Raw genomic sequence first — 23,186 nt, forward strand, 5'->3', positions numbered from 1 at the left:
CACTCTTTGCCTCCTGCCAGTCAGATAATCTTCTGTCCATGCTGGTATCTTTCCTTTAATACCGTGGGTTCAATCTTGTTTAGCGACATTATGTGCGGCACCTTGTCAAAGATCTGAAAATCCAAGTTAAACAACATCCACTGACACTGCTTGTCAATCTTGCCTTTTATTTCCTCAAAGAATTCTAACAGATTTGCCAAGCAAAAGCTCCGCTTTGGGAAACCATGCTGACTTTGGCCTATTTTGTTATATGCCTCAAAGTACTCCGATACTTCATGGACTCCAACATCTTCCCAACCTCTGAAGTCAGGCTAACTGGCCTGTATTGTGCCTCACTCCTTAAAGAATGTGTGACAAATTTGCAATCTAGTGATTCTTGAAAGATTATTACTAATGCCACTACTATCTCTACATTTACCTCTTTCAGAACCCTGGGATGTAGTTTGTCTAGTCCAAGTGATTTGTCTACCTTCAGACCTTTCAGCTTCCCAGTTATGATCTTTGAATCTCAATGAATATTAATACCTTTATAAATAGATCACTGAAATTCTAAATCTTTGCTGTTATTAACTTTTTTCAATCTGCCTTTCAGATTCAAATTGTAAAGCTATTTACTAAATTCTATTCGCTTTTATATTTGAGTTTTGCAAATTTTGAAGTGTCAAATTCACTTCATGAACTCTGGTTTCGTGAGAACCCTGAGAGTGTAATGGTAGCAATATTTTCCAAATGGTGACACAATGTCAGAATGCAAGTAGAATTGGTCAGCCATTAGAGTAAGTTTCTCCAGGTACTTGCACTGTTACCATTCTGAGCACAGTGGATTATTAAGGTGGAAGTAGAAGTATGGTTTCAGCTTGTGTGAGATTCGTGCTGTATGTAGAAAGCCATTGAGAAGCTCCGATTTATTAAGTCTATAAAATGGACAGTTTCATATCAAATAAGAGAATACCATTAATTGGATTTGAGGGAAGAGTTATTTAAGAGATGTTCTAGTTACAGGAAGCATGGGGTAGTCTTGAAGCTCTGTCCATCCCCCCATCACACACAAACTATTTAAATTTTATTAATGCAGAAACATAGTTAAATGCATTCAAACCACTAATTTGTTAATATTGAAACTGGCAATTTCATGAAATGTATAATAATTGGTATATAACTTGCAGTTTATGTTGTGATTTTTTTTTTGGTTCACCTAGCTTGATCTTGTAAAACAAATGGTACTACAAATGTCTGGTGGTTTAAAATTGGATAATTTAAGTTCAATGGTAACGATCGTTCAGATCTTGCCCTTAGTGGTTGCTACCTATTGAATCTTTGGCTTTGAAATTGAGATATCAGAACTGGATTTTCTTGTTGCGTTCTTGGTATTTTTGTTTAGAATATCACAGGAAGGTAATTTTTTTATTTGATTTAATGCATTCAATTAGTAAGTAGTGTGGATTTGTTCTCTCTGCAGCAGGTGGACCTTCTGGAGATGAAAGTGATGCCCTTAGTATAAATGCTGAGGCATATGACAGTGACATAGATCAAAACTGCAATGAACAAGAAGAGAGTACAGATGTGGCACTCCCAAGATGTGCACCAACACATGTTGGAGTTGAAGACGAGATTCAGAAGGACATTGAAAAGAGTGTAAATGAGATTCTAGGTTTATCAGGCTCCACCACGGGGAGAGATCAATCAGCTGCTGCCCCCAATGCTGATGGAGATGGTCTTCAACCTTCAGCACAGCAATTGGAGCTGCTCGAGCTGGAAATGCGAGCCAGGGCAATCAAAGCTCTAATGAGAGCTGGGGATATCAAAACACAAACTTAACCCCTGTAATAAACTTGTTGTGAAACTTGAGACGGTCCAAACTGTCAAAGGCTAACACTACAGGCCAAATGGAAGATCAGAAAATTTCGCTGTATTCTCACACTTGTCTTTGATCTTTCTCCTCACAAAGTCTAAATGTATTTTTGTGCTGGAAATAATTTTTGACAATGTTTCTGAAATGTCCTATTCAGCACTCTGCCACTGATATTAGCCATTGAAAAAACTCTTAAAAGCATTGTGCTATGAAAGCAGGTAAGATGTAATTAGTATGTAATTAGTACTCATGAAAATAGTACATAGTAATTGTACTCTCGATGGTCTGTCAGTGAAATGGTAAGTGGCCTCCTCATTCAATCCAGTGTTCATATAGGAGTACCAGTTTGAATGTGGCTTGTTTGTTAACATTCTGCTTGCAACACGGGCTCATTTTGACCTCTATGCAGTTTCACCAGTTTTCAAGGGAGTCTGTACTTTGAATTGGAATTGAGGAGAAATGTTGAGTGGTGGAGAGAACTTCATCTCAATGTAGTTTTTACTTTATATTTATGCACTATTATAAAATTTGATTACTTCAAATGATATTTGTTTGTACAAATCTGAGCCATGGTTATAGTGATAGGTTGTCACACGCAAGTCTTTTTCTCCCCTAGAAGGTAATTTCAAATTGGGCTGTCACGGTAGTGTAAAAAAAAATCTAAATTAAATATAATTCAAAAGGCTTGTCACTGAAGAAATCAAGCACGACCGTTGAACAAGGAGTTGTGCAGAATGCAGAATATTTGGCTTATTATATATGTAAAGAATTTTTTGTCTGACAGGCATTTTTATTACTGTCAGTTTAGTTGACATTTTCAAGTTTTTTTAATAAGTTCAAGATCATGTTTTAATTACCTGCTGAAATTAACTTTGTGAAGTTGTTGCATGTAGACTTTGCTTGTCATTCAGTGTTTAAGATCGATGTACTTTAGCATTTGAGTAACATCTATTGAATGATCTGAAAAGAGCATCCATTTTAATTAGAAGAAAAGAAAATTACTATAGATGTTTTTGTTGAAAACTTTTCAAAATGAATTCTTGCAGTTCCAATGAGGTCATTAAATTTGTTAAACAAAACGCATGTTACTTTCATGCAATAGCACAAGATTGCATTATTTTTTATTCTATTTTGTTGTCAGTTGATTGTATTAGTTATTTTGTAAGCTTTAAATGTTTTCTGAATTATTCATTAAAAAAAAGTTTTCAATTTTTGGGTGAACAGTTTTCTACTTTGCTGGCAACCTCTGCTGAAATGTGTTCTTTGAGGAAAATAAATCTGAATCTTCTCCTGAAAGTAACCACAAGTATATATAAATTGAACAGAAGGATTATTCCATATATGAGTAAAGACTTGAGAGTACTCCTGGAAAGCAAAATGGCATTTTCCACTGTAAAATTGAGATCAATGGTATTATCTTTGGTATCAGCACACTTGTCTGGATTTAAATGCAATTAAACTCAAGTGAAATGGAAATGTTTTCATTAGTTTATGTTTCTTGAATGTTGTGTTGGGCTTTATTGAACCACATTGTATTTAATGAATTGACAATTTATATTGTAAGTAGATGTTGACTGAAGTACTTCCTTTAACATATCCTTTTAGAAAGATTGACAATGAAGGTAAGTGCTTGTATTCTGCAAGGTCTTGGTGAAGTGAAGCCTTTAAGAGCTACTTGAAAGGAAAAGTTGAGAAAAGGCTTGGAAACAAAAGAATCACTTGAACTGGATGCTGGAGGTTGCAATTCAAAATTTATTGAATAATTTCAATCCATGTTAGAACAGTCCTGTATTTTTCCTATACCTATTTTAAATTCTGCCTTCATTCGTGTATGTAGTTTGCTTCTAGTTATGTTCTATACATTGTTGGTTTTTGAGATGTCTTGCTCATGAACACTTGGAAACCTGCAGCCACATGTGAAATAAGGCAGGTATAAAAATGTTCTTAGCTTTAGAAAGTCAAGTTGAATTATTGCCATCCTCATCCTGTTTTATCCAGCCAGAATAATATTTTTGATGTGCAAGCAGCTGGTTTGTGTTTTATTCTATCTTAAAATTTAACATTTCACCCATGGATCATTTTACTTGTTTTATTTTTATGGAGAACTTATAGAATGTCATGCGTATATACCTGTTGTGTGGTCTGTGCATCAGTGACAAGGCCAGCTAATTTCAGTTTACAAGATGATGGTAAAACGTTTTCTTGAATCACTCAGCCCTTCTGTTAGAAGAGCTCATTTGCACAGTGCTTTTAGCTTTACATTCCTAAATTTATAAGACACAGTGATGAAGGATCAGAAGCAGATTCCCAAGTTAGAATGATGTGTGACTTGGAGTGGAACCTGTAGATGATAGTGTTCTGATGTGTCCGCTGTCCTTGTACTTCTACTTCTCTGTGGTGGATACCATGAGAGGTGCTACCAAAGTGGCCTGGTAAGTAACTACAGTGTACTGATAATGGAGGAGATGACTACTTAGGATGATGGATTTGCAAAATTAAAGATTAGCTTTACATAAAAATATCCAAACATACAGTGAAATGTGTTATTACATCAATAATCTTCATAGTCCGAAGATCTGCTGGGGACAAATCTGTCCAGAAAGACCTAAACCCCAGACCCGGAGTGCAGTTGCCTTTGAGAATCATGGCACAACTTTGGATGAAAATTGAATTGAATTGACTTTATTTCTTACACCCTCCATATACATGTAAAAATATTTACATTATGTATCTGTCTAAATGTGCAAAGTGCAAATTATAGTAATTTATAATAGTATGTACAACAGGACAGTCAATATTACATAGAAATACAATTGTATCAGCATGAATTAATCAGTCTGATGACCTGGTGGAAGAAGCTATCCCAGAGCCTATTGTTCCTGGCTTTTATGCTGCATTACCATTTCCAGGATGGCAGTAGCTGGAACAGTTTGTGGTTGGGGTAAATCTGGTCCGTAATGAGCCTTCATGCCCTTTTTAATGGATCTGTCTCTGTGAATGTCCTGAATAGTGGGAAGTCACATCTACAGATGCGCTAGGCTGTCTGCACAACTCTCTGCAGAGTCCTGCGATTGAGGGAAGTACAGTTCCCATGCCAGGCAGTGATGCAGCCAGTTGGGAGCTCTCAATTGTGTCCCTGTGGAAAGTTCTTAGGATTTGGGGGGCCATACCAAACTTCTTCAACAGTCTGAGGTGAAAGAGGCGCTCTTGTGCCTTTTTCACCACACAGCTGGTGTGTGCAGACCACGTGAGGTCCTCGGTGATGTGTATGCTGAGGAACTTAAAGCTGTTCTCCTCAACCCCAGATCCATTGATGTCTATAGGGGTTAGCTTGTCTCCATTTCTCCTGTAGTCCACAACTAGCACCTTTGTTTTTGTGATATTGAAGGAGATGTTGTTTTATTGACACCACTGTTTCAGGTGATGACATCTTCTCTGTAGGCTGCCTCATTATTATTTGAGATTAGGCCAATCAGTGTAGTGTCATCAGCAAATATAATTAGCAGATTGGAGCTGTGGGTGGCGACACAGTCATGGGTATACAGAAAGTAAAGGAGGGGATTTAGGACACAGCTGTGAGGGAGCCCACTCTTACCAACTGCCGGTGATCTGACGGGAAGGCCAGGATGGAGGTGCACAAGGCAGGGTGAAGGTCGAGGTCTCTGAGCTTCTTGTCAAGCCTGGAGGGAATTATGGTGTTGAATGCTGAACTGTAGTTCAAGAACAGCATTCTCACATAAGCATCCTTTTCCAGATGTGTAAGGATGGTGTATAGAGCTGTGGCTTTTGCGTCATCTGTCGATCAGTTGTGTTGGTAGGCAAATTGTAGGGGGTCCAGTGTGGGTGGTAGCAAGCTGCAGATGTAGTCCTTGACCAGTCTCAAATTATTTGCTTAGTATTGAGGTGAGTGCGACAGGACGCTAGTCGTTGAGACATGTTACCTTGGTCTTTTTAGGTACAGGAACAATGGTGGATGTTTTGAAGCAGGAGGGCACTCTACTCTGGGAGAGGGAGAGATTAAAAAATCTGTAAACACATCTGCCAGTTGAGTAATGCACACTCTCAGTACCCGACCTGGGATATCAGTCCAGTAGCCGTGCGACTGTCCACTCATTGGAAACACCTGAACGGTGATCGGTTGCTGAAGGCACTGATGGAGCTTATCATCAACCCATGTTTTCTTCTGAGCTGCTGTGATACACAACTTTTACCCATTTGGGGCTTCTTCTGGAGAGAAGTGTCAATCTCTGACTTTGCATATTGCCACAGTTTAGTCTAATTTCTCCACCTTCACTGGTTTTGGCTGGTCTCAAATAAAATTAAGAGAAATTCCTACAGTTATTAATATCTTCCTGTAATTTGTTTGTAATTCTCTCCGATGATGCCTTTCCCCATCGTCTACTTGTCGATTTCTGCAAATTCAGAGATGGTAATAGTTTTGATATTTAAGTTCAGGTCTTTTATGTGAATTGTGGTCTTGCCACTGATGCATGTAGGATCTTGCTTCCTCTTCTAAGTACCTTGAGCTTCCTGTCTTCCGGTGTAGTCGGTGAACAAATCATCTTGAACAATGTAGGTGATGTGTCAGAATCGGGTTTAATATCACTGACATATGTCATGAAATTTGTTGTATTACTACAGTGCAATACATAAAACATACTATACATAACAGTAAGAAATAAATATAAATATTTAAATTAGTGCAAAAATAGTGAGGTAGCGCTCATAGGTTGGTTCATTGTCCATTCAGGAATCTGAAGGTGGAAAGCTGTTTTTGCAGTGGAGTAAAGAAAGTAAAAGCAAAGAAATGGCTACCTTTTCTTCTGATCCTTTTGTAAAAGAAAGATTTAAGAATGCGACTGAGTGGTAACACCTGCATCTCTTTAGGCTGTTTTGCAGTTCAGTAGGTTTGTAGCAAATTTTACGTGTCAGCTTAAGTTTCCTGCCAAATTCCTACATCCCTCAATTCACTGCCTGGAATCAGTCTGCAGACTTGGACCATCCAGACTCACAAAAGACCTATCTCACCTATCCTTCGCTCCATAAAGTGAAGTGTCAGGGGCAGCGAGGCTTCAGTTGAAGCCAAGCTTCGAGAATAAACTTGTGTCCCTAGCTTGTCTCCTATCAAGATTTGTCCAGACAAAATTGGAGTTTGGAATTGAATCATGTCTATTCTGAAATGCAAACAGGAGGAAATCTGCAGATGCTGGAATTTCAAGCAACACACATCAAAGTTGCTGGTGAAAGCAGCAGGCCAGGCAGCATCTCTAGGAAGAGGAACAGTCAACGTTTCGGGCCAAGACCTTTCGTCAGGACTAACTGAAAGAAGAACTAGTAAGAGATTTGAAAGAGGGAATGGGGATGGGGAGATCCAAAATGATAGGAGAAGATAGGAGGGGGAGGGATGGAGCCAAGAGCTGGACAGTTGATTGGCTAAAGGGATATGAGAGGATCATGGGACAGGAGGCCTCGGGAGAAAGAAAAGGGGGAGGGGGGCAAGCCCAGAGGATGGGCAAGGGGTATAGTGAGAGGGACAGAGGGAGAAAAAGGAGAGAGAGAAAAAGAATGTGTGTGTCTATAAAATACCAGATGGGGTACAAGGGGGAGGTGGGGCATTCTGAGAGACTTTGTTGTTTAAATGTCCTCTGTACATGGAGACCTTTATTGTGATGTAAATTAAAGGAAACAATGCATTAGTACTTTAAATATTTTAAATAATTAAACCACTTTCTCAATGTTGATACTTTACACTGAGATAAATGGGATCTCTGCTAGGTGTGCTAGGGTTTCTCAGTAAGACTAGCTTCATTGTTGGCTTCCATATTGATCCCAATCGTAAGACAAAAAGACAGAAGCAGAATCAGGCCACTCAGCCCATCAAGACTGTACCACCATTTCATCATGGCTGATTTATTAACCCTCTGAACCCTATAGTCCTGCCTTCTCCCTGTGACCTTTGATACCTTGACTAATCAAGAACTGCACAACTATCAGGAAGAGTTTGATATTCTATGGATTTCTTGGTAGGTATAGGTGTATTTTTTGACATTGAAAATTAATGCTATTGATTATTCATTCATGTTATCAATATAGCCTAGGCTACAGCATTACTCTACCAGTAGTAACCTGTAAGACTGAAAATGATCCGTTATTTCTGCTGTTTATTACTTGTTATCCAATTACTTGCTCTTGCACAAAATCCTTTTGCATAATACATAATTAAAAGCCCTCTAGTTTCTAATTCCTCTACTCTATCCTGCTACCTTTCTACCAGCTTCTTAATAGTGAATCCAGCAGCTTCCAGATGGGTAATGTCAGGCTAATAGTTGTGAATTTAACATTTAAAAAAAAATGAGGAAGTAGTTATTTTTGCTATTTTCGAATCCATTTGCACCAATTTAGAAGATCATTGCTTCTGCATCTCATTCAAAACCCCAGGATATAATTAATTTGATTCAGGGGATTCGTCATCTTAACTACTGAGAAAATTAATAGGACTGAAATTCCTCATACTGGTCTGTTTCTTTTCCCTCTATTCTATAACCCATAACTATTTAAATTGTATTAAATATTTTACACTTTTGCCGATCTCCATTTTGACACTTTCTAAGTGACCAATTTTTAATTTCTTATTTTTCTTCTATACTATATCATAAATAAGATTCCTTGTAAGTAATTTAATTGTTCATTTTTTCGTATACTCTTTCCCCTCATAATTACGGTTTATAAAATATTTAGTGTTATCAGTCTCAAGCAACATAAATTTTTAATCTTTTACATCATCTTTCGTTAGCCATGAGTGAATCATTTTTTCTCATGTAATTACTGTAGTAAAACCACACAAAGCCGGTTGTGACTTTATCACCCTTAAATTCAGTAGAAAATCTTATCTTTATTATCACTTCTGCCTAATAGTTTTATTCCTTTTGTGCAAGAGGTGAGACCTGAAGTTCTTTGTTCCAAACATTCATAGAGCATCGAACAGAACTCGACTTCCAACCCACAATTTTGTGTCATCTAATTAAACTAGTAATTAAAGGTCTTAAGTAAGCTAACATTTTCTGCATAAACAATGTCAATATCCCTTGTTTTCCTCTGCATATTGATTTATGTATCTGCAAGTGTCTTGAATGCCTCTATCTTTTTTAATCCACTATCACAGCTGGCAGTGCATTCCAGGCACCCACCTGCATTTAAAAAAAAATCTTGCCTTGCATATCTCCTTGGAACTTACCGTCTCCCACTCTAAGTGAATCGCATGAAAAATAGACATTTTGACCCTTTGCAAAAGATACCAGCTCTCTAGGCCTCTCATAATCTTGTAAACCTCAATCAGATTTCCCTTCAGCCATTGGCACTCCAGGGAAAACAGCCCAAGTTTGTACAGCTTCCCCTAATAACACATGCCCTCTAATCAAGGCAGTATTCTGGTAAGCCCCTTCTGCACCCTCTCCAGAGCCTCAACATCCTTCATGTAATGGTATGAATAGAATTGAATGTAGTACTTCAGATGTGACGTAGCTAGGGTTTTTTTTAAGTTGCAACATGCCAGCTCTTCAACTCAGTTCCTCAACTAACCAGGATTGCAGTATGCTGCCTTTACCATCCTATCAATCTGTGCAGCCACTTTCAGAGAGCTATGGACTTGGATCCTAAGTTCTCTCTGCACATCAACACTGTTAGGGTCTTGTCAATAACAGTGTACTGTCCTTTTGCATTATATTTCCCGAAGTGGAACACCTCACAATTGGTTGGATAAACTCCTTCTGCCATTTCTCCATCTATATCTGCAACTGATCAGTATATTCTACAATAGTCTTCTGATTTGATGGAGAATGGACGTGAATTCACAGAGGATCATCTGGAGAAATTTCTGAAACGCCTGTCCGCTGCTGTCGTTACTGTGTGGTCAGGAATCTTTCGGAGGGTAGGCCTCAAACTCCCCGGCCTTGCCTGCTTTTGGCGACCAAGAAGGAGGTCGAATCGCTCGGACAGAGATGGTGCTCAGTACTCGGTGTCGGAGAGTTGATCAGAGCTCGAAGTTTTCGGATTACTCAGATTGTGGTCAGCATGGCAGGGAGAGTTTTTCTTCCCTCTCCCAACTGCGTGAGATGTGGGACATTTGAGAAACTTTGAACTTTACTGTGCTCACGGACTTTCTTCATCAAGTTATGGTATTGTGCACTGTTGTAACTATATGTATAATTATGTGGTTTTGTCAGTTTTTTCAGTCTTGGTTTGTCCTGTGTTTTGTGATATCACACCGGAGGAAATAATGTATCATTTCTTAATGCATGCATTGCTAAATGACAATAAAAGGGGACCACGTGTCTTCATAATCTAAAAAAAATCACCTATAAATTTATTAACCCACACACCTATGCTTTCATCTATTTATACAGTTGCAAGAAAAAGTTTGTGAACCCTTTGCAATTACCTGTTTTTCTGCATTAATTACTCATAAAAAGTGGTCTGATCTTCATCTAAGTCACAATAATAGACAAACACAATCTACCTAATGAATAACACTAACAATTGTACTTCTCGTCAATACTGAGTACACCACTAAAACAATCACAGTCTAGATGCAAAAAAATGTATTTGAACCTTCTGAGCTAATTGGGCACCCCTGGTCAAAATTACTGTTACTGTGAATAGCTAAGCGAGTAAAAGATGAACTGATTTCCAAAAGGCATAAAATTAAAGATGACACATTTCTTTAACATTTGAAGCAAGAAAACTTTTTTATTTCCATCTTTTACAGTTTCAAAATAACAAAAGGGCCCGAAGCCAAAGTTTGGGCACCCTGCATGGTCAGTACTTAGTAACTCCCCCTTTGGCAAGTATCACAGCTTGTAAACACTTTTTGTAGCCAGCTAAGAGTCTTTCAATTCTTGTTTGGAGGATTTTTGTCCATTCTTCCTTGCAAAAGGCTTCTAGTTATGTGAGATTCTTGGGCCGTCTTGCATGCACTGCCCTTTTGAGGCCTATCCACAGATTTTCGATGATGTTTAGGTCGGGGGACTGTGAGGGCCATGGCAAAACCTTCAGCTTGCGCCTGTTGAGGTAGTCCATTGTGCATTTTGAGATGTGTTTAGGATCATTATCCGGTTGTAGAAGCCATCCTTTTTTCATCTTTGGCTTTCTTACAGACCGTGTGATGTTTGCTTCCTGAATTTGCTGGTATTTAATTGAATTCATTCTTCCCTCTATCAGTAAAACGTTCCCCGTGCCACTGGCTGCAACACAAGTCCAAAGCATGATCGATCCACTCCTGTGCTTAACAGTTGGAGAGGTGTTCTTTTCATGAAATTCTGCACCTTTTTTTCTCCAAACATACCCTTGCTCATTGCAGCCAAAAAGTTCTATTTTAACTTCATCAGTCCACAGGACTTGTTTCCAAAATGCATCAGGCTTGTTTAGATGTTCCTTTGAACTTTTTGAATAGAACTTTTTTTGGCATTAGTAAAATTCACAGCTCTACTTTCAACAATCACCTACATCACCTCTTTAAAAAAAACTTAACTTGCAAGGCATGACTTGCCCCATAGAAAGCCATGCAACTGACCTCAAGTAGGCCCTAGTTTTTGCAAATGCTGAAATGCTAAGATTCCTCTAGCAGCTTCCCTACCACTGATGTGAGATTCACCAGTCCAGGATTATCCCTATTTCCCTTCTTGAATAATGGTACAACATGAGCTACTCCTCTTTCCTCAGGGTGCTTGCCTGGGGTTTGAGATTTCAGGAAGATCTTTCTCAAGGATCCAGCAATCTTATTTCTTTCCTCAGTTAGGACCTCTTTCACATCATCTGCTTCCGATCTTATATCCTTCCTTTATCCTTGAATGGTCTTACATTCTCCCTAGATTTTATCTTTCTCATAAAATGTGTATAGAATGCTTTAGGAAGTCTTTTGTTAAGGGCCTTTTCATGGCCACTCCTGGTATTCCTGATCCCTCTTTGTGTTCTTTACTTGCGTCTTTATAATCCACAAGGTCTCAATTCAATTTTAGCCTTGCAAATCTTCCATACTCTTCCTTTTCCTTTTTGACTAAATTCACCACCTCAACATTAAAAGTTATTTTACCTTGCAATGCTTGTGTGGCCTTCCTTATTGGAATATATCTGTTCTGTACTCTTTGCTGTTGATCTTCAAACACTATCCACATATCGGGTTTGGACTTGTCAAAACTCAATTGTTACAAATTACTTTCCCTAGTCCCTGCCTAATATTTTGTAATTTGCCCTGCTCCAATTTCTTATTCTCCTGCAATGCCCATGCTTGTTCTCATCTATAGCTATCTTAGAACTTGTGGAATTGTGGCCACAGTTCCCTAATTGTTCTCCCACTGAAAGGTCAGTCAGCTGGCCAGGCTAATTTCCCAATATGGGTCCAGTGTGGCCCCTATTCTTGATGGACTTATCAACATACTGATTTAAGAAACCTTTGTGGATGCATCTGATAAATTCTACCCTGCCTAATGTCTTGCACAGAGAAGATGTTCACAATTCTATCTCCTGTACCATAGCATTGGAGAGGGATAGGAACAGACAAGGGAAATGTTTAATTGGAGTAGGGGGAAATATGAGGCTATCAGGCAGGAATTTGGAAGCATAAATTTGAAACAGATGTTCTCAGGGGAAAGTACTGAAGAAATGTGGCAAATGTTCAGGGGATATTGGAGTGTTGTGTGCAGTTTTGGTCCCCTAATCTGAGGAAAGACATCCTTGCCATAGAGGGAGCACAAAGAAGGTTCACCAGATTGATTCCTGGGATAGCAGGACTTTCATATGATGAAAGACTGGATGAACTAGGCTTATACTCGTTGGAATTTAGAAGATTGAGGGGGGATCTGATTGAAACATATAAAATCCTAAAGGAATTAGACAGGCTAGATGCAGGAAGATTGTTCCTGATGTTGGGGAAGTCCAGAACAAGGGGTCACAGTTTGAGGATAAAGGGGAAGCCTTTTAGGACCGAGATTAGGAAAAACTTCTTCACAGAGAGAGTGGTGAATCTGTGGAATTCTCTGCCACAGGAAACAGTTGAGGCCAGTTCATTGGCTATATTTAAGAGGGAGTTAGATATGGCCCTTGTGGCTAAAGGGATCAGCGGGTATGGAGGGAAGGCCTGTACAGGGTTCTGAGTTGGATGATCAGCCATGATCATACTGAATGGCGGTGCAGGCTCAAAGGGCCGAATGGCCTACTCCTGCACCTATTTTCTATGTTTCTATGATATTTCCGTGGGGTTCTGTGTGGATATGTTCCCATGAGACAGGGAAAAGATGGTAGGGTACAAGATCCGTGGTGTATAAAGGCTGTTGTAAATCTGGTCAAGAAGAAAAGAAGAGCTTACAAAAGGTTCACAAAACTAGGTAATGATCGAAATCAAGAAGATTATTAAGGCTAGCAGGAAGGAGCTTAAGAATGAAATTAGGAGAGCCAGAAGGTGCCATGAGAAAGCCTTGGCGGACAGGATTAAGGAAAACCCCAAGGCATTCTACAAGTATGTGAAGAGCAAGAGGTTAGGATGTGCAAGAATAGGACCATTCAAGTGTGACAGTGGAAAAGTGTGTATGGAACCAGAGGAGATGGCAGAGGTACTTAATGAATACTTTGCTTCAGTATTCACTACTGAAAAGGATTTTGGCGATTGTAGGGATGACTTGCAGCAGACTGAAAAGCTTGAGAATGTAGATATTAAGGAAGAGGATGTATTAGGTAGTTCATTTTGGTAGGTCAAATATGATGGCAGAATATAGCATTAATGGCAAGACTCTTGGCAGTGTGGAGGATCAGAGGGATCTTGGGGTCCGAGTCCATAGGACACTCAAAGCTGCTATGCAGGTTGATTCTGTCGTTAAGAAGGCGTATGGTGCATTGGTCTTCATCAATAGTGGAATTGAGTTCAAGAGCCGAGAGGTAATGTTGCAGCTATATAGGACCCGGGTCGGACCCCACTTGGAGTACTGTGCTCAGTTCTGGTTGCCTCACTACAGGAAGGACGTGGAAACCATAGAAAGGGTGCAGAGGAGATTTACAAGGATGTTCCCCGGACTGGGGAGCATGCCTTATGAGAATAGGTTGAGTGAACTCAGCCTTTTCTCCTTGGAGCGATGGAGGATGAGAGGTGACCTGATAGAGGTGTACAAGATAATGAGAGGCATTGATCACGTGGATAGTCAGAGGCTTTTTCCCAGGGCTGAAATGGCTAGCATGAGAGGACACAGTTTTAAGGTACTTGGAAATAGGTACAGAGGAGATGTCAGGGTTAAGTTTTTTACGCAGAGTGGTGAGTGCGTGGAATGGGCTGCCGGCGCGGCGGTGGAGACAGAAATGATAGGGTCTTTTAAGAGACTCCTGGATGGATACATGGAGCTTAGAAAAATAGAGGGTTATGGGTAAGCCTAGGTAGTTATAAGATAAGGACATGTTCGGCACGGCGTTGTGGGCCGAAGGGCCTGTATTGTGCTCTAGGTTTTCTATGTTTCTATGTACCAAGAATCTTCTCTGAAGATATATGAAGTGTTTCTACTCAGATTTCAAACATCCTAAATGATTTGATCATTTAAAACTGTCTTATGAAACACAAATCATTATTATTTTCTTTCATCATTATGTTAGAACCTATCATAGGGAAATTTTGAAATCAATAAAATACCTTAGAATAAGAAACTATGCTAATTTGATCTCAGATATCTTCTGGATCATTTGAGACTACGCTTTTAGAAACTAAGCTCTTAAAAACTGCATACACAATTAAAGCTCTTTGATTATTTGGAGAAAACTAAAGAGAACTCAAAAGTCTGTGAATTGTTAGTTATGACCATAATTTCTGCTCCTATTAAGTTCATCTTCATTGCTACAATCCCTGAAACATCTATGTTGCACCAATTCTGGTCTCTCTCAATTGTCATTAGTTTTAATGATTTTTAATTCTTTTGGCTATGCACCTAATAACTATTAACTGTAGAATTCTCACCCATTCACACCTTTCTTTCTGTTTATCTTTAATGTATGACCAATCTTTTAACCAGTTGTTCTGATTTCCCCTTATCTACAATCAAAACCTTTTGAAGGTGAGACTTAAGCTGATCTAGAAACGTTATTTAAAACTTACTTTATCCCATGAATTTACTACTAGTTGGTTTTAAATGAAGCCTCATGAAATATTTTTAAATTAAATTGGATGATATTATAAGGAGATTTGTTACAGAGTAGCTATATTGCTGTAGTTAGTTACTATCTGCAACAATCTGTAGGAAAATCAGCAATGATAATGGATTTAATGAATAAAGGGAGGTTGTCAGAAACCTTTACAAGTAGAAGTTGCTATTCCCTAGTATCTATCTGATGCAAAATTTACTGCCACTTTCCACCCTATGTGTGTTGCTGCATGAAGACATGCAAAGAAAACATAGATAAAATACTTAATTCCCTGAAGAATTGTGAATTACACTTACTGCTGCCATAATCAGCAAACATCCCAACTCTGACCTTTTGTGGGATGTGTTATTTGGGATTTTTTGAGTAAAGATTTTGGAGCGTTATTACATCCCTTTCGTCTCGGTGCTCATTAACAGGAATTCCTAATTCTGGAATGACATTTGGTCTCAAACAAATCTTTAAATTGAGCAATTCCTCTGCCCCAACTCATATAACACAGCTGCAAACTTGTTAATTACAAATCTGCAGGTCTTAATATTTTTACTTCCAGCAGCTATCTCAACTGTATACTCACTGCTTAAAAAAAAAAGAATCATAACCAATAAGCCTAACATTGGTAGGTGGGAAAAATACTAGAATCTATTTTAAAAGATGCAATTAAATTTGAACTGGATTGAATGAAATTAGCACTATGTTTATGCAATGAAATCATATTAAACAAATCTAATGGGAGATCTTGTGTTGATGTGATACTAGCCATTAAGGAATTAAAATCTGAAAAAAATGCTAACTGGAATTGAATTGAGGACAGTGGAAGCAGATAAACCTTTGTTCTTGCCATGTAGTGAAAGGTATGGAGACTGCCAGAATTGTGAGGCTCATTGGAGGCATTACATGGAACAATTTGTTGCTTGGGGATGGTTTGATCAGGCCAATTGGAAATGGACAGACTGAGGTCTATTGATAATATGCTAAACCAGGGATCATTTCCAAATAAGAAACTGTTTATTTGGTTCGGTAGAAATTATGAAAAGGACAGCCTATGACTGGAAGTAACCTGAGCACAATGGCTGACCTGACTAAACTGGGTTGGAACTGGCCTGACTCAAGAAAAAAGTAACAAGGCACAAGTCTGATCTGGTGGAAGAGCAATAAAGTAATACCACATTGCATTAGGAGTTTGAGGAGATTCAGTTGGTCAACTAAAACACTCAAAAGCTTCTACAAATGTATGTGGAGAGTATTCTGACTGGCTGCCTCACTATCTTGTATGGGGTGGGGGGGGATATTGTACGAGATCAAAGTAAGTTGCAGAAACTTGTAAAAATTAGTCAGCTCAAACGTGGGTACCAGCCTTCATATTATCTATGACATCTTGAAGAAAGGGTGCCTTAGTGTTAGGAGTGGTTCATCATTCAGGATCCTCACCACCCAGGACATGCCCTCTTCTCATTGTTACCATGGGGAAGGAGATACAGAAGCCTGAAGGCACACACTCAGCGATTCAGGAACAGTTTCTTCCCCTCTGCCATCCGATTTCTAAATGGACATTGAACCCATGAACACTATCTCACTACTTTTTATCTGGTTTTCTTTTGCACCAGTTATTTTAACTTGTGTATATATAAATTTTATATATATATATATATATATATATATATATAATGTAATTCAGTTTCTTTATTTATCATGTTTCATTGTACTGCTGCTGTAAAGTTAACAAATATCACAACATATGCTGATGATAAGCCTGATTCTGATCCTGCTTGTAGTCTTGTGCCAGATCCAATGACAAGCTGACACAGATCAGCCAGGGCCAACAAAATTGAAATACAATAGCTCAATCTGATCTGCTGATAGAAATGTAGCAGCAAACTTTGTGGAGACCAACCAAAGCAAAATTGGATGACCCTGCATGGTAAATGTGGAGACCTATGTCCAGATCAAGAGGAACATCTGGCCAGAATAAGCTCCTATTCGTGGGTGTTACCTTTTCTGTTCTTTGACTGTTCAGGGAAGATCAGAAAAATCTAGTGGGTGTGCACTTGTATGACTTGCAATTGTACAACCAATAAAGGTAATTGTCAGTTAGTACAGAATCTCGTTTTGCCTAATCAATAATATTTGATGAGGGTGAATACCTGAAAGAGTATTAGAGTCACAGAGAATTACAACACAGAAACAGGCCCTTCAGCCCATCATGCGGAAGCCATTTAAACTGCCTACTCCCATCGACCTGCACAGGAAATATAGCCCTCCATATCCCTGCCATCAATGTACCTATCCAAAATTCCCTTAAAACATTGAAATCAGGCTCCCATGCACCACTTGTCTTGGCAGTTCATTCCACACCCATGACCCTCTGAGTGGAGAAGTTCCCCTTACACCCTTAACCCTTGACCTCTGGTTGTGGTCCCATCCAGCCTCGGTGGAAAACACCTGCTTGCATTCACCCTATCTATGCCCCTCATAATTTTGTATACCTCTAACAAATCTCTTAGTCTTCTATGTTCTAAAGAATACAGTCCTAATCTATTCAATATCTCCTTATAACGCTGGTTCTCCAGACCTGGCAACATCCTTGTAAATTTTCTCTGTACTCTTTCAACCTTGTTTACATCTTCCCGGTAGGTAGGTGACCAAAACTGCGTACCATATTCCAAATTAGGCCTCGCCTGCATCTTGTACAACTTTAACACAACATCGCATCTTCTGTGCTCAGTTCACTGACTTAAGAAAGCCAATATGCCAAAAGTTTTCTTTACGACCCTATCTATCCGTGACAGCACATACAGTGAATTATAGACCTGTATTCCCAGATCCCTTTGTTCTACCACACTCCTCATTGCCCTATCATTCACGCTGTGAGACCTACAATGGTTGGTCCTACTGAAGTACAGCACCTCGCATTTGACTACATTGAATTCCATCTGCTATTTTTCAGTCTTTTTTTCTAGCTGTTGAAGATCCCTCTGCAAGCCATGATAGCCCTCCTCACTGTCCACTACACCCGCAAACTAGGTTTCATCTGAAATTTGCTGATCCAGTTAACCACATTATCCACATCATCCAGATCATTAATACAGATGACAAACAACAATGGACCCAGCACCAATCCCTGCAGCATTGATTAGAATAGTTAAGGAACTTTAGTAAATATGATTACGTATTTGGAATTAAAGATGGTTTTTAATTAGGTCACCAGAAGAGGTGAGCATACAATACTAAAATAATTGGGATTGGAAGTAATATACTGGCTTGGATTGATAGACAGGAAATAATGGGAACAAAGACATTGATTTTTGGAAGGTTTAGAGTTTAGGCCCCAGCTGTCGCAAAGTATATCAATGATTTGAAGGAAGGAATGAAATGCGTCATCTCTCAATTTGTAGACACCACAAAGCCAAATAGGAGCACAGGGTATGGGCTGTTCTGTTTTTGCAGATATCCGTAAGTTGGAAAGTTCACAAAATCACTCAGGATGGTAACCATACTTCCCGAGTTTCTAATGAAATGTGTTGATGAGGATCAATTAACATTTGTTGTCTCTCCTGTCTGGTTGCAATTTCCCACACTCAGTAGATGGTTTTGATAGCATTGAAGTTTTGGTTAATATGGTGGTGTTTCACAAGCATCAATACAAGCAACTCTCTTTAGTGTGCTCCTGTGTAAAACTGACAGCTTTTCTTTAAGAGCCGATCATGTCTGATTATTGTGGGGAGGTTACATGCAAATGACTTTTTACTTCCAAGACTGACTGATAAAAGAACAATAAGGAGAAAGGGGAATGGGTCTACTAATAGCAACAATCGTATGTATGTACATCAGACTTTGAATTTAATAGTATAATAGCATCTAAGGACAGAGTAATTAAGCAGTGTCCTGAAATTGGACATTTGGAACATGGGGAGGGCATGTGTGAGGAGGAACAAAAGAGGCTTCCATGAAGTGAGATGAATTACATAACTGGGCAAATGCATGATATTAACTTTAGCTGAAGTTTTGGTACTAAACTAAACAATGTACCTGTCCCAATTGCCCATACAATGTTATGTTGGAAGTTCAAAGCTTTGAAGATTTTATTGGCCTAAGTAAACAATCAGGCATTCCAGTTCAACAACTAGTACAGATAGACAAGGATAGTATCTACTTGCACTCACATCATCAAGTTTAGTATCTATAAGTAGTGGTAATTTTGATATAATGCTGCTGGGAATGTGTTGTTTCATTGTAGAACTTAAGTACTTGGTCTCCTACTGCTCTTTTGAATACCACTTCCTAAATTACATTTATTTATTAAATATTTAAAAAGGTTGGATAGACAGAATTTACTGAATTACTATTAGCCATGGCAGATTTATTATTTTTACACTTTCATCTACAGTTGCAAGAAAAAGTTTGTGAACCTTTTACAGTTACCTGGTTTTCTGTATTAATTACTCATAAAATGTGGCCTGATCTTCATCTAAGTCATGATAATAGACAAACACAATCTGCCTAAACCACTAACACACAAACAATTGTATTTTTTGTTAATACTGAGTACACCATTTAAACAACCACAGTCTAGGTGCAAAAAAAAAGTATTTGAACCTCTGGGGTAATAGCTACAAAAGCTATTTTGAGTCAGGTGTTCTGATCAATGAGATGAGATTGGGGGTGTGGGATGTAGAGGTGCCCTGCCCTTTTAAAAAGACACATAGAATCAAGTTACTGACAGAGCCTGCTCTTCTCAAGAAAGATCTGTTTATGTGCACCATGCCGTGATCAAAACAACTTTCAGAGGATGTTAGAAGAATTGTAGAGATGTTGGAAATTGCTACAAGAGCATTTCTAAAGACCTGCGTGTTCATCAGTTCACAGTAAGAGAAATTGTCTACAAATAGAGGAAATTCAGTACTACTGCTCCTCTCCCTAGGAGTGGGCCTCCTGCAAAGATCACACCAAGAGCACAACATACAATGCTGATGGAGGTGAAAAGGAACCCAAGGGTAACAGCAAAAGACCTGCAGAAATCTCTGGAACTTGCTAAAATCGTTGTTCTTGTTTTTGCTATAAGAAAAACACTGAACAAGAAGGGTGTTCATAGAAGGACACTGTGGAGGAAGCCACTGCTGTCAAAAAAAAATATTGCTGCACGTTTCAATTTTGCAAAAGACTATCCAGATATTCCACAACGCTTCCCTGGGACAATGTTCTGTGGACAGATGAAACAAAAGTTTGAACTTTTTGGCAGAAATGCACACCACTATGTATAGAGGAAAAATGGCACTGCACACCAACACCAAAACCTCATCCCAACTGTGGAGCATGGTGGATAGAGTATCATTGTTTGGGGCTGCTTTGCTGCCTCAGGGCGTGGACAGCTACAATCGGTCAGGGAAGAATTAATTCAAAATTGTATCAAGGCGTTTTGCAGGAAAATGTCAGGGTAGCAGTCTGTCATTTGAAGCTTAATAGAAGTTGGATGATGCAACAAGACAGTGATCCAAAACACAAGAGTAAACCAACAACAGAGTGGTTTAAAATGAGGAAAGTTTGTATTTTGGAATGACCAAGTCAGAGTCCAGACCTTAACCCAATTGAGATGCTATGGAATGACCTGAAGAGGGCTATTCATGCAAGGTATCCCAGAAACATTGATGAACTGAAACAGCTTTGTATGGAGGAATGGTCTAAAATTCCTCCTCACCATTGGGCAAGTCTGATTAGAAGCTACAGGAAATGTATGGTAGAGGTTATTGCTGCTAAGGGAGGTTCTACATACTTTTCCTGCCTGGACTGGGAATGATTAAACAATGTGTTCAATAAAGACATGAAAAGTACAATTGTTTGTGTGTTATTGGTTTAGGTTGATTGTGTTTGTCTATTATTGTGACTTCAATGAAGATCAGACCACATTTTATGAGTAATCAATGCAGAAAACCAGGTAATTGCAAAGGGTTCACAAACTCTTTCTTGCATCTGTGCTTCCTGGCGTAAAATTGAATCAGATCAGAAGCATGGAAAATAGCAAATTATCAGGAATATCTACACCAACAAATCTCTTTGATTCAATCTTTTTCCAGGCTTGTGAAAGTTAATATTACACAGATAAAGCCTAAGGTAGGAGTACAAAGCTATTTTCCTTTCCCCAGTGTCTAGTTGTATAATTTGTGAATTTTAAGTTGAAAGCTGCTGTGCTTTTAAAATTAAAAAAAACCTTTTTGAGTAACAAGTTTCAAAGACATTGGAATCACTCAGAGGATAGTGAGCGACAAAATATGAAACAGCTCAAATAGCCACTGTCTCCCACTCTACTCCAGAAGGACAACTACTTTTTGTTTGGCAGAACTCAACTTTTATATCAGCCAGCTTTCCATTTTGGACTTTAAGTTGGTTTCTAAATTGCCTAGGTATTGACAGTTTGCATAGAAATACATTATTTTTATTTCCAAGTTACTACTTTAAACTCAGAGACTCAAAGCAAACAAAACTGATAGTATTTGTCTGTCAACAGAGTTCTTAATGCATTTAACATTGCTGCCCCTTAAGGAAACTTCAAAACAATGTGATTTGTATTTTGGTGTTTTTTTTCTATTTAGAGTTCCTACAGTTTCCATTTAATAGGAACCTATGATATGTTTGCATCATTTTCCAACTCACCTTTGTTAAAATGTCTTTGGGAATTTCAGTTCACTCCTTTCCATATTATGCTCTGTTAATTGTCTATTATTGTGCCTGTTAATGTGGTACTCTGAGATTCTGAGTACTGTTAGAGAAATCACTAGTTTAAACCCCCATCCTCCCACAGTGGTACATTACCCATCAATGCCATTTCACAAAATTCATGCAACCAAACTCATTTGATAGTCTGTTCCCCTTTTTGCTGTGCCTTTTTAAGGAGATTGATAGCTTGTAACTGTTATTGGACATTTTTGAAATATTCAAAGCATAGAATACAAATGAAAACTGCTGTTAAAAACCTTTATTAATATAGAATAATGCTTCAAATCAAGGCAGAGGTACAAAAAAAAATGACAAGTGGAACTGAAACATTGAGAACAAATGTCCGAAAGGGATTTTATTTTTAGAAAGAGCAGGAGAAATTTATAGTGGTGGCTGAGAATACCAGTCCAGATAGACCTGGGTACAGTTACCAGCAAAGGAATGGGGATGAAAGTGATAGTCAAAAGACTGGAGAATTCAGGAGGGAGGGTCAGAACGTTGCAGTGATAGATGAAGCTAAAGCACTGGAATAAGTTAACCAAAATAAGAGTTATAGGCATATGATATCTGGGGATTCAGTACAGGCAAAGACAGAGATGTCAGGCAAGTAGGAGTTAATACAGAAGAGAGTACTGCACTGTAAGGTTGGGTGATCTGACATTAAAAAGTAATGTGATCCCGGCAATTTTAGTTATTTCAAAAATAAACCTTATTTATATAAAAGATATATAGGTAACACAAAATGATCATTGAATTCTTCACTTAAATTAAATGTCATCAAGTTAATATATTCTATGTATGCCACTCGTGGGGGCTCTGAGCAATAGGTAGGAAGGAGTTGGAAGTTGATTGTCCAAGTTGCTTTCTCTGGGATAAACTTTGGGATCATCATATGAGGAAATAAAATCTAGGTAGGATTTTATAGGTATTGGGAGAATCTTTCTCCACATGTGCTGTCTATTCTGCTGGGCATTTTCAGTAATAGGCTTTCTTTACTTCAGATTCCCAGCACCTCCTGTTTCTTACTTTAAAAATAAATCTTTAATTTAAAAAAAAATTACAGTGCAGTCAACTGTGGACAAATAATTGAGAATTAGGAGAAAAAGTGGAGCACAATGACATTGAAACAGGAACTGAAGTAAGCCAGGTGTTCCCTTCAGCATGTTCCATGATCATTCTCTGTCTCTGTACCACACCCCACAGTCTCTATCCCTGTCCTTTGATGCCTTTTGCATCTAGGAATCTATTTGGAATCTCTTAAGTATTTGTAGGAGTTCGGCATCTACCACCTCATGGCAGAGGATGTCACAGATCTACCAGCATCTGAAAGATGAAATTCCTCATTATCTTGCCCCTAAATTTCTTTATATCCTGAGACTACAAGACCTGATTTCAGTTAGAGAAAATATACTTCCTTTACAGAGCCTGCCAAAGTTCTGTACTTTTACATGGGAGC

The 23,186-nt window shown here is 38.6% G+C and overlaps 1 protein-coding gene across 1 annotated transcript in view; it reads left to right on the plus strand.

Annotated features, from left to right (window-relative positions):
* LOC134357427 (caspase activity and apoptosis inhibitor 1) overlaps positions 1–3,321 on the plus strand; it is a 34,863-nt gene extending 31,542 nt beyond the window's left edge. The window contains exon 6 of the mRNA XM_063069000.1: positions 1,460–3,321. Within this exon, the coding sequence (XP_062925070.1) occupies positions 1,460–1,818 (359 nt within the window). The 3' untranslated portion in view covers positions 1,819–3,321. The remainder of the gene's footprint in view (positions 1–1,459) is intronic.
* Positions 3,322–23,186: the final 19,865 nt, after the last annotated feature.

Source organism: Mobula hypostoma, chromosome 16, assembly GCF_963921235.1.
Source record: "Mobula hypostoma chromosome 16, sMobHyp1.1, whole genome shotgun sequence".
NCBI lineage: Eukaryota > Metazoa > Chordata > Chondrichthyes > Myliobatiformes > Myliobatidae > Mobula > Mobula hypostoma.